At 47.4% G+C, this 11,249-nt stretch overlaps 1 protein-coding gene across 2 annotated transcripts in view; it reads left to right on the top strand.

Annotated features, from left to right (window-relative positions):
• Positions 1-969: 969 nt before the first annotated feature.
• GMPS (guanine monophosphate synthase) overlaps positions 970-11,249 on the top strand; it is a 48,316-nt gene continuing 38,036 nt past the window's right edge. Inside the window, exon 1 of one of the 2 annotated variants that reach the window (XM_081007950.1) lies at positions 970-1,114. In XM_081007950.1, coding sequence (XP_080864076.1) covers positions 1,076-1,114 — 39 coding nt within the window. In that variant the 5' untranslated portion in view covers positions 970-1,075. Of the gene's footprint in view, positions 1,115-4,185; positions 4,389-11,249 lie in introns of those variants that run through there. The other variant, XM_081007951.1, reaches the window with a different exon arrangement.

Here is an 11,249-nt window from a genome sequence, read left to right as displayed (position 1 = left end):
CTCCTGCTGCCGCCGTGCGATTTCTGTTCTCATCCTGAAGCAAAGTTCTTAACCCGAGGTACTATTTCTGGGTTAGCGTAGTCTGTAACCTGAAGCATATGTAACCTGAAGCGTATGTAACCCGAGGTACCACTGCATGTGGAGACAGGATTGTCGCCCCTGCCCTCACCTACAAGCTCCAAACATTCAAGTGGTGATGAGAAAGGGTTCTGCATGTGTACGATTGAATGCACACAAGCCCCCCTCGGGTGTTATGATTCAGAGTAAACCAAACACATGAGGTGGGCAGCAAGGAAAAGCACGCTACAGCTGCCCTTGCCCTAAACCTGTGGAGGGTAACTGGTCTGAAGTGGAGGGGTGGGGGGCGGGCCTTCAGCACTTGTGGAGGCTCCCTGAACATTGATTTTCCAGGTTTCTAAAGTGCATAAGGAGCCTCATGTATAGGCAATCACTGCAAATTGAGGGTAACCCAAATGACCAGGAAAGGGCAGAACTAGGCCTCTCAACGCTGCTGCCTGCCCCTTCATAACACATGAAGAGGGTTATTGCACCAGGTACATAAAGTGCCTATTTGTGCACAATAGCGCCTGTTGTTGCCTTCATCTGAACATGTGGAGGAGACCAGGGAGGCAGGCCAGCCAGCAGGGTCCTGCTCCTACTCTCAGAATACATAACAAAGGTGAAAACAGAGCTATTGTGAGGTGGAAGAATTATGATGTGGTGGCAGAGCTGAGTGTGCCATTTCATATTGCAGGCGGGGATGGCCCTTTAAAATGTTTCCTTAAAAAAAACACCACGCACACTTGCAAAAGTCTAGCACATCAGAGGAGGTCTAGCTCAGAGTGTTCCCAGCTGTACTCATTTGGGACTTGAAGGGGAGGAATTATTATTCTTTGACGCAAGGCAGCAATCCTGAAAGGCACCCACCACCACCTGCAGTCTGAAGTGGTACTGTCCATTATGCCACCTCAGATCTCTTGTTACTTCTGCCTCTGCAGACCCAAAGCCTAAACTGCTGCTCTTAGGGAACAACGTGGGAGTGGGGCAGTTTACCCCTGTCTTGGTGCCAGCAAAAATGTTTTCCTTTTTCTTTTTCAAGTGGATAGCATCCAAGGTACTGTATTCCATGATAAAGTCCCTGGAGCAGAGGTACAACACAAACACACCCACCCACCCACCCCGTGGTAAAAGGTAAAGGGATCCCTGACCGTTAGGTCCAGTCGCGGACGACTCTGGGGTTGCGGCGCTCATCTCGCTTTATTGGCCGAGGGAGCCTGTGTACAGCTTCCGGGTCATGTGGCCAGCAGGACTAAGCCGCTTCTGGCGAACCAGAGCAGTGCACGGAAACACTGTTTACCTTTCCACCGGAGCGGTACCTACCGTATTTATCTACTTGCACTTTGATGTGCTTTCCAACTGCTAGGTTGGCAGGAGGCAGGGACCGAGCAACGGGAGCTCACCTCGTTGTGGGGATTCGAACCACCGACCTTCCAATCGGCAAGCCCTAGGCTCAGTGGTTTAGACCACGGCGCCAAATTTAGGGGATAGTATGGCAGTTTTCATTTCATAGTGGTTAGAGTGTCTGATTATTAGCTGGGAGACCAGGATTCAAATCCACACTCGGCCGTGAAGCTCACCTTGGGCCAGTCACTGACTCTCAGCCTAACCTACCTCACAGGTTTGTTGTGGGGATTAAATCAGGGGTACAGCATGTATGCCACCTTGAGCTCCTTGGAGAAAAAGGTGTCATATATGAAGGAGAACTACCTGAAAATGATTTACAGATGGTATTTAACTCTGAATAGGCTTGCTAAGATATACAGTATAAGACTGAATCAGATAAGTGCGGGAGATGCAATGGGGTTGAGGGTACATTCATTCATATGTGGTGGGCCTGTAAAAGGGTAAAAGAGTATTGGGAAATAATTTATAATGAATTGAAAAAAATGTTTCAAAGCACTTCCAAAAAACAACAACAATCAAACAACCAGTCTTTTTGGGGGGGATAATTCAGACGGAAATTCACAGGTGTCAAAAAAGGTTATTTATGTATGCCACTACTGAGGCCCGTGTTTTGTTAGCCGAAAAATAGAAAATGAGCGAGGTCCCAACTAAAGAAGAATGGCAACTTCAACTGATGGAATATGTGCAGCTTACAGACAGTGCAGCTTATATAGAATAAGAGAACAAGAAGAATATATGTTTAAAGAAGATTGGAAAATGTTTATTGAATATATGGGAGGAAATTGTGTACACTTGAAATCATTGGCAGCATTAAGATAAATTCAACAGTGTAAATAAGTTTTGATGGATGTAATAATGCAATACTGAATAGTTTAGTAATTTATGTAAAATATGCAGGGATTTGTTATGCAAAATGAACCATGGAAAGAGAAGAAGGGAAGTCACTGATACATAAAGGTTGTTTAAATGAATAATCTAAATTGTAAAACAGTAAGTTTAATAAAAATTATATATATAAAAGAGAAAAAGGTGGCATATAAATGCAACTAAATTAGGAAGTTGTGATCAAGAACCCTGCTTCCCTTTTGCTTCAGATTTCTTGAGGACTACATACTTGCCTCAGACATCCTGGGATGGAGCCTGTGGCCAATGTACGTTCAAGTTGATAAGCGGGTTTCTAGTTAGGTAATCACAAGACAGGGGGACAAATTTTTAGGTTTTTAAGCTAATATAAGTAGATTTAAAATAATTATTTGGATATTTAAACTCTGACTCCTGCCCCATTTGTGGTACCTTCAAAACAAAGATTTAGTTGATCTATGTAGGCTTTCCCAAACTTGGGTCTCTAGCTGTTTTTGGACTACAACTCTCATCATCCCTAGCCAGCAGGACCAGTGGTCAGGGATAAGGGAGTTGTAGTCCAAAAAACAGCTGGAGACCCAAGTTTTGGAAAACCCTGATAGGATGGTGGAAGGAGGCAGGAAATCTGACCATTCGGTTAGTTGCCTTAAGCAACACATCAAAGGCCGGAGACCCTCTGGGACTCCAGTTCCCGTCATCTGTGACCACTGGGTCTAATGGGAGTCGAAGTCCACCAACAACTCGGATGAGTTGGGCATGTTTAGCCTGGGAGCTGGGCATGTTTAGCCTGGAGAAGAGGAGGTTAAGGGGTGATATGATAGCCATGTTCAAATATATAAAAGGATGTCACATAGAGGAGGGAGAAAGGTTGTTTTCTGCTGCTCCAGAGAAGCGGACACGGAGCAATGGATCCAAACTACAAGAAAGAAGATTCCACCTAAACATTAGGAAGAACTTCCTGACAGTAAGAGCTGTTCGACAGTGGAATTTGCTGCCAAAGGAGTGTGGTGGAGTCTCCTTCTTTGGAGGTCTTTAAGCAGAGGCTTGACAACCATATGTCAGGAGTGCTCTGATGGTGTTTCCTGCTTGGCAGGGGGTTGGACTCGATGGCCCTTGTGGTCTCTTCCAACTCTATGATTCTATGATCTCAGCTTCCTCACCCCTGCTATGCAGGGTGCATCTTAGTTATTTACTGCATAACATTTATACACCACTTGACTGCCAAAAAGTGGCTGGTGCAACCCAGCCAGATGGGCGGGTTACAAATATTGTCATCATCATCAAAACCCAACCGATCAAAGCGGTTTACAAAAAGATCGAGACACCCCAAAGACCATTTTTTTGGTGGCATGGCTTTCGCGGACTCTCCAAAGCTGATGCCGTGACATATTTTTTTAACCCTTTACGTGCCTCGAGACTTTTGGTTGAATCCCCCTCTTCCCGTTTCCCCTCCGGCCGGGCGCAACTGCAACTGGCTGCATTTACCCTCGGGTGAAAAAGCGTGCCGAGGATCGCGGCGCTGTAAGCGGGGCAAAAAAAGCCAACTCCAAAACCTGCATTTCCCTCCTTTCATGCCAGCCTTTATTGCTCGAGGCGCGCGGACACCCCACGGGCGAGTCTCCCTCTTTCTATAAATGGATAGCATTGCGTTCCCTTCCCCCCGGCGGCCTCCCCGCGCCTTCTCCGTCCGCCAGTGGGCGGGCTCGGCTCTCTCGCTCCTGCCCTTCTTCTCCCGCCCGGCGCCGAAGAAGGCGGTCCGCGGGGCGCCGGGCTCCTCCTCGCGGGCGGCGCGTCCTGGCGGGGCGGGCGGGCAGGATTAGCTCATCTCGGCCGCGGAGAGGCAGCACAGCGGCGGCAGCAGCAGCAGCAGCCAGAGCGGCGGCCCCTCGGTAGCCTCGTCCTCCTTCCCGCCCGCCTCGTTGCGCGCTGCTTCCCGGCGCCCTCTCCCTCGGGCGGCGGCTGTGCGCACACGGACCCGGGCGCGCAGCAGCTCGTCCCCCTCCAAGCCTCCGGCGTTTCCACCCCCGGCCGGCTCTATGGCTGTGTGCAATGGAGACGCCAAGGTCAGTGCCGCGGCGCCGGCGGCGGGAGGGACGGGGAGGCGAAGGGGGAAGAGCGAGCGAGGCAGGCGGGGAAGGGAGAGCGGCGCCGCGGCCCCTCCGCCTTCCGCCGGCCCTGCCGGGCGAGCTTCCTCCGGGGGGCTTTGTGTGTGGCGGCGGCGGCGGCGGCGCGTCGTGCCGGAGGCGGGAGCCATCTGGGGCGAAGGGCGAGCCCGGCTCCCCGCGCGGCTTCCACCTCCTTCTAGGGTGGCCCCCCACCCAGGCAAACACCCCCGCGGAGCTTCGCCTCTTCAGGAAACGACACCCCTCTCCCTCTCCATTTGCGCGGCGTCCCCCTTTTGCTTCGCGCCGGGCACATGGGGAGAAAAGGCGCGGGGGGAGGGGAGGAAGAGGAAGGGAGGGTGGCTGGCACCCGCTTCCCCCAGCGCGGGCACCCGGGAAGGAAGGAGCTCGCCGAGCGCCCGGCCCCCAAAGTCCGCGGTAGTCCCTCCCCTTCCCCTCCAGGCGCGTTCCCGCTGCCACTTGCCCCACATGGGCTGTTTTTGCTGCTGCTGCGGCTGCTGCCTCCTTGCCTGGCAGAACGAGCCCCCCCCTTTCTCTTTTTCTTTCTTTTCTTGCCCCCCACCCACAGACCCCTATTACTGGTCAAAGGAAGGCAATCAGCTCCTATGCCACTGGCAGAGCGGGCTGGATTATTATTATTATTTGGGGGGGGGGGGAGGAGAGATAAAGAACTTTTGCCCAAGTCTGATTCTTTTCGAAAGACCTCTTCCCCCTATAAGCCTAAGCAATGTCAGCTGTTTGTTATGGGGCAGTTACCCGCCCCCCCGCTACCCCCCCTTTTAGTAGATGGGGATTTGTGTGTGGGGATTTGTACCTGACCGAAACAGTGTTTAAGAAGTGTGGTGGGCTCGGCCAGGGTAAAATAACAATACTTTTTTTTACTGCATCCTCGTACTTTTGCAGTTGCCTGTAAGTTCTCGTAACACCCTTAAAACTCTGCTTATGGGGATGGTCAAAGGCTTTGCGCTCGCGCTCTCTCTCTCTCTCTCTCTCTCACACACACACACACACACACACTTACTTTTGAGTGCATGCTTGTCTGTAAAGTGTGTCTAACCCATCTGAGAAACTTTGAGAACAGGGACGTTTTGAAAGCATACTCATTTTGAAATTTTAATTCTGGTACGGTAAGAAGTCTTGGAGGAATTGCTCTTTCCTTCCTTGTTGAGCATGGGTCAGGGGTGGGGTGGAGACAACTCTCCGGGTTCACCTTTGGAAAGTTTCACTCGTATGCCCAAATTGCTTCTATGTTGTCTGATGGTTGTTCCCCAGGGCACCCCAGACTTAACTTGAAAGCAACACTTCCCCCCTTTTTGATACAGCAAATATGTTACAAGTCTGTGTCTCTCACACAACCCTAATTCCCAAATAAGAGTTTCCAGAACTTCGAAGCTCTGTATAGATGGGCAAAGCTAGATTTGGTTCAAAAGCAATAAAGTTTATATTCTACCAAGCAGACCGAGGAATGATGCGCTGCAATATTAGGCTATTTCAGAGGATGCTAATGATGTGTACATTTAATAAATAATAAGCAGGAATTGTAGTTTATAAACATAAGTGGATTGGAATGGCTTAGGTCTGTTGAGTCAGACCTCATGGCCTTTTTTTCCTGTTAGAGAAAACTCCATACATTTGATTTAGTAGCAGAGACGTTACTAGATTGGTAATATGCTACTAGATGGTGGGGGGAAATAGCCAAAATCCTATTTGTCTAGACTGAATCAAATGGGCACAATCTCTTTCCCTTGAAATTCCCTTTTCTGGCTCTTCAAATAATCTGGGGAAGGGGAGTGTAGCAAGTTTCCTTACACTGAATTAAACCATTGGTCCTGCTAGTTCAGTATTGCACACACCAGGTCTGCAGGATTTCAGACATGGGTCTCTCCCAGGCCTACCTGGGACTTTCTGCATGCAAAGCAGATGCTCTACCACTGAGCAAATGTTTCAGATTAAAGGCATTAATGGTATGGAAGAGACATCGTTTATTTCATAATTTATAAAGTGTCCAGAGAATGCCCAAGCAGTGTGCAGAAATAGAAATATAAAACCCATTGCTAAATGACCTGGTTCCAGCTCTACGGTCCTATGATTTTATGAAGACCAAGAAACATTAAAAGTAACAGAAATAAAATAGACTGGTTTGAGAAAGCACAGGAGAAAAGAAAACAGATTAAAAAAACAGCACAGTGTTGGAAGTTGCTTCACTTTTGAGGCAGTGTTGGAAACTCAATATGAATAAGACGTAGCTCAGTTGGTTAGTGCGTGGTGCTGACAACCTCCAAGGTTGCCGGTTTAATCCCATAAGGGAGAGCAGCATATTCCTGTATTGCAGGGGGTTGGACTAGATGATCCTTAGGTTCCCTTCCAACTCCATGATTCTATGATATACCCTGTTCTATGAGATAAGCTAGGTGCCAAATGGCTCCTGAAACCGGGGATACAGCTGGCAAAATGTCTAGTTGCTATTTTGGGGCAAGACAGTTCTAAAGTCTTAGATGGACAGACTGTGATTGATTCTCAGTTAAACATCTGGCTAGTTCAGATGGTAACCTTGAGCTAGGTTAAGAGCTTTGAGAACTTAAAGAAGAAAAGCAACTTGATCCAGGGACAGTCCACATAAATATTGGCCTATTCCGACCTCTCTTTCTTTTCCTGCTGCTCAGGCTGCACAGAAAAAGCATTTTGGTTCCAGAAATTCATTTTCTGACTGTGCAGATAAAATATAACAGATAGAATTCTACAGGATGGGGTGTTAATGTGTGAAATCAGTCCAGATCCAAGGATCCCCAGGCATGCATCTTCAGATGGTGGAGATATCAGGCACCATCCTGGTACCCAGGCATCTTCACTTGGTCGCAAGTGGTCGAAAGCCAGGTGCAAAATGCACCTGGCTAATTTTGAACACTGTTTTGAGACAAGAGAATTCCAGAGAACTGGTGCAAAAACTTAAAGGACTTACCTGAGTCCCAGCAAGCTTCACCACACTCTTAACAAAGGTGTTGCATGTTCTTGATAGATTACCCCAGTGAGCATTTGTTCCAGAGGCTGGCATTGCCTTCTTGTAAATGCCTTGCTTGCCTTTATAGACTTGCAGTATTCTGATCTGGTGGGTCATTTTGTATGGTAGAGAACAGTGGCTGCCTAGCTGATGTAACCCACCTAATTTTGCAATGTGGGGGTGAATGAGTGAAATAAGCATGTATGAATAAGAGTGAGAGTGATCAGAATACGCAGCGCACAACCAGCTAACACCAACTGTGTCAACCGTAGCATTTTTATTGGACATGTTCTTAGTAATTCTGCTCTGTTTTCTCATTTCTCCGCAGAAGATTCGGCTACTTTTTTCTTTGCACTTCCAGTTCTTAAGTGTATACAGGTCGCAACACAAAAAACCTTTGCAGCCTGAGCTGTGAAAGTGTTTAGTTTTCAGAAAGTTTTCCCAGACTATGAACCTGTTATATTAGTAGATTTCTCTCCAGTCTCTTCATAAGGAAGCTTTGAACTCCTTGGTGCACAAATCTTCTGACGATTTTTGCCTTTGTTTCAGCCTGATTCTGTGCAGGGTTTTGTGAACCCATTGAAGTCAATGGGGGTTGTGTAACTCACTTTGTACAGGAATGCAGCCTGCCCTCCCTTTTAAAAACATGCATGTGTATAACATTTTAGAAAGCTTGTTTGCTGTTACCTGCATATGCCTGGTAATACTGGAGTTTTCTAAATGCTTTCTGGCAGGAGGAACGATGAGCAAGGTGTTCTCTATGGCATCTTTTATAAGGCTGCTGTGTTCACTGACACTGACTAGGGTTATCTAGTTAGAATGCTAGGGGACTGTCCCCCTTCTTTCAAAACTTTTCTAGGGGGTATGTCTTTCTAGATGGTTTCAGGTAGCAGTTTAGCTTTCTCCATGATGCCTCCACAGTTTCTTCTTTGTGGCTATGGAAAGTGGGTACCCATGTGGTATATAATATAGCCGTTCCCTAGCCTGGTACCTAACAGATGCTGTCAGACTACAACTTCCAACATCTGGGACCCTTAGTGATTCTGGCTGTGACTGTGGAGCTGGAATCACAACAGTACCTGTGAGGGTCACAGTTCCTCATCCCTGTCATAACATCCAAATCACAAACTCAGTGGCAGTTCTGGTGCCAGTTTGACATGGCTACAAGCCCTAGCATCCTTGAGCACTGACCATGCTGCCTAAGGCTGACAGGAGCTGCAGTCCAAGAGATCTGGAGGGTACCAGATTGGGGAAGCCTTGTATAATGTGTGCAGATGAAGACAGACTGTTCTCTCCCCCTCCCTTGTGTTAGGGAAACTGAATTATCCTTGATCAGCTGTAGTTTCCTGGGAGTCTATGCTCATAGGTGGGTGAGTGGGTACTGCTGCTCTTTTTGGGGAACTTGAACGTTATGATTTGGTCAGACTGAGCCCCCACCCCCTTTCCACATTCATCTTTGAATCAATTTCCCAATTACTTCCTCTTGCCAGTTCCACGTTGGGGACGTTTGTTATGACCAAGCCTTGTCAGGTACGAGGTTTGACAACTAACAGTCATCGTGATAAGTTAAACACATAGCTGTCACTAGGGAAAGTATAAGAAATATTCTCCACACGATGTAACCAGTGGATTTGCCTTGTAAAAAGTGAATGTGGCAGATGGGCTGTGGGAAGATGCATTAGATACTGAGAACTGCTCCTGTATGGATGACCTTCCATGTCCACCGCTAAGTTTCTCAACTTAGAAACAAAAGGGCAGGGGGACATTGGCATCTGTGAACTCAGAACAGCTCTCTGAATTGAGATGAGTGAGCGTATGTGTCAAGCATGTCGAACGGACTTCATTTAATGCTGGGAATCTGTTTGCCTTAAATTGTTAATTATCCCTAAGTATGCTGATTCTGAGAATGTTGTGGTCGGAAGGTCCAAATCAATCTTTAGTTGATCTTCAGAGCCCTGTGGTTGATAGTATGTAGAAATTGCACTTTTTATTTGGGCTTTCGTGTCTGCCTCTGCCACAGCAAAAGCTTTTTTAACATCACCTGGTCAAATGGCATTTAAATTTACTTGTGATACTCATTTTTCAGTGCAAAATAATCTTGGATGGTGGTGAATATGATCATTCCCATCCATCCTTCTCTGTAAGTACCTAGGGTGGATTACAGAGATGTAAAAATGCAACATTAAAACCAGTTAAAACAATCTAGAATCAGAAGATGAAGCTGGGTCCTAATATATATATATATATCTTAGGTGTCAAAAAGCCAGAGTAAAGGAAGCCTATGATGAAAACTGTACAATGAAGGCACCAGATGTGCCTTTCTGGGGAGGAAATTCCATAGTATAGGGGCAAGGTAAGGCGTATAGATTTGATTTATATTTATTTGATGCCTTTATTTCCCTTCTTCCTTTCCCAGCTACTTACATAGCTAGTTAGCATGCACATGCCACACATTCCACCCACCCACCAGTAATGTGCTTTTGCTACACCAGTCCTGGTGTTTTGAGTGTTTTGACATTAGAGCAAAGAAGGGGTTCCTTTTGCAGGGTAGGCTAGTATAGGATTGGGCTTTCATCTTTGTTTCAATTTGGGGTGTTCATGATCTCTAGAATTTGCACAGGAAACTGCCAGTAAAGCAAATCATGAGATGGCTTAAAAAAAATTTCATCATGTAATTGGTTTGTTTGGTTGATCAGTCACAGATAACTGCAGACTTCTCATGAATGAGATGATTTATTTCAGCGCGGACACTTGTGATTTGAATTAATCTACACAATCTGATATCTTGAAAAGGGAAGAAAAGGGCCTATTGTAGTTTTATTCTGACCTCCCTTGTCTCCCGTCACAGCCTTCTTTCCTGAATGAAGTTTTTCAATTCAAATGTTCTTAGCTTGTTAATGATTTCCCTTTTATCTAATTTCGGTTGTATTCGAAACTATGTGCCATGTAGAATCCTACTATTGCAGCTACTGACCACAGTACTCTGCATTCACTTAGAGTGAATCCACATGATGGTATTATGACAGGGGTCAGCAAACTTTTTCCGCAGGGGGCCGGTCCACTGTCCCTCAGACCTTGTGGAGGGCCGGACTATCTTATCTACCTACCTACCTATCTATTCCTATGCACACTGCAAGAGGGACAAGTACTCCTCCTCCTCACCCACCCCAGCCACCTTCTTGGTTTGCCGCCTGCCTCATTCGCCGAAGGGCTGGCGGTGTTGGCGCGAAATGAGCATCCTCCCCGCCTAGAGAAAGAAGGCGCTGTGCTTACTTTCCCAGGGGCTGCCGCCACCATCACCACTGCTGCTGCTTCTCGTGAAGCGGGTAGGCAGAGCGAGCTTGTCCACTTCACTCTCTGGCCCACAGGAGCACCAGGGTGGTGGTGGCGGTGGAAGAGGCTGAGTGGCGGAGGCTCTGCCAATCAAACCAGTTGTGGCGTTTGATTGGCAGAGATGTCCCCACACCGCGCTGAGGTAAAGTAGGAGCGGTGTTTGATTGGCAGAGCTGCCGCCGCTTGGCCTCTTCCTCCCGTTGCTATTGCCAGGAGTCTTAGCTTCGCGACAGGTTCTGGCTTCGCGGCGTGGGCCAGATTTAGGACCTGGGTGGGCCTGATCCTGCCCAGGGGCCGTAGTTTGCCGACCCCTGTATTATGACATGATTTAACCATTCACCGTTCAATCAGCCTGAGCAATAAGCAACTTTCCTTAACTCCAGTGCATGGCAAATACAACCCATGGTATTGACATCCTGAAAGCAGTTTGCCTTTATGAGACTTAAAAGTTTTGTTCCTTTGTTCTCCCT

The sequence above is a fragment of the Podarcis pityusensis genome (assembly GCF_964106645.2).
Source record: "Podarcis pityusensis genome assembly, chromosome: 5".
Lineage (NCBI taxonomy): Eukaryota > Metazoa > Chordata > Lepidosauria > Squamata > Lacertidae > Podarcis > Podarcis pityusensis.
Note: the sequence above shows the minus strand (reverse complement) of the source record. Positions and strands in the feature narration are given on the sequence as shown.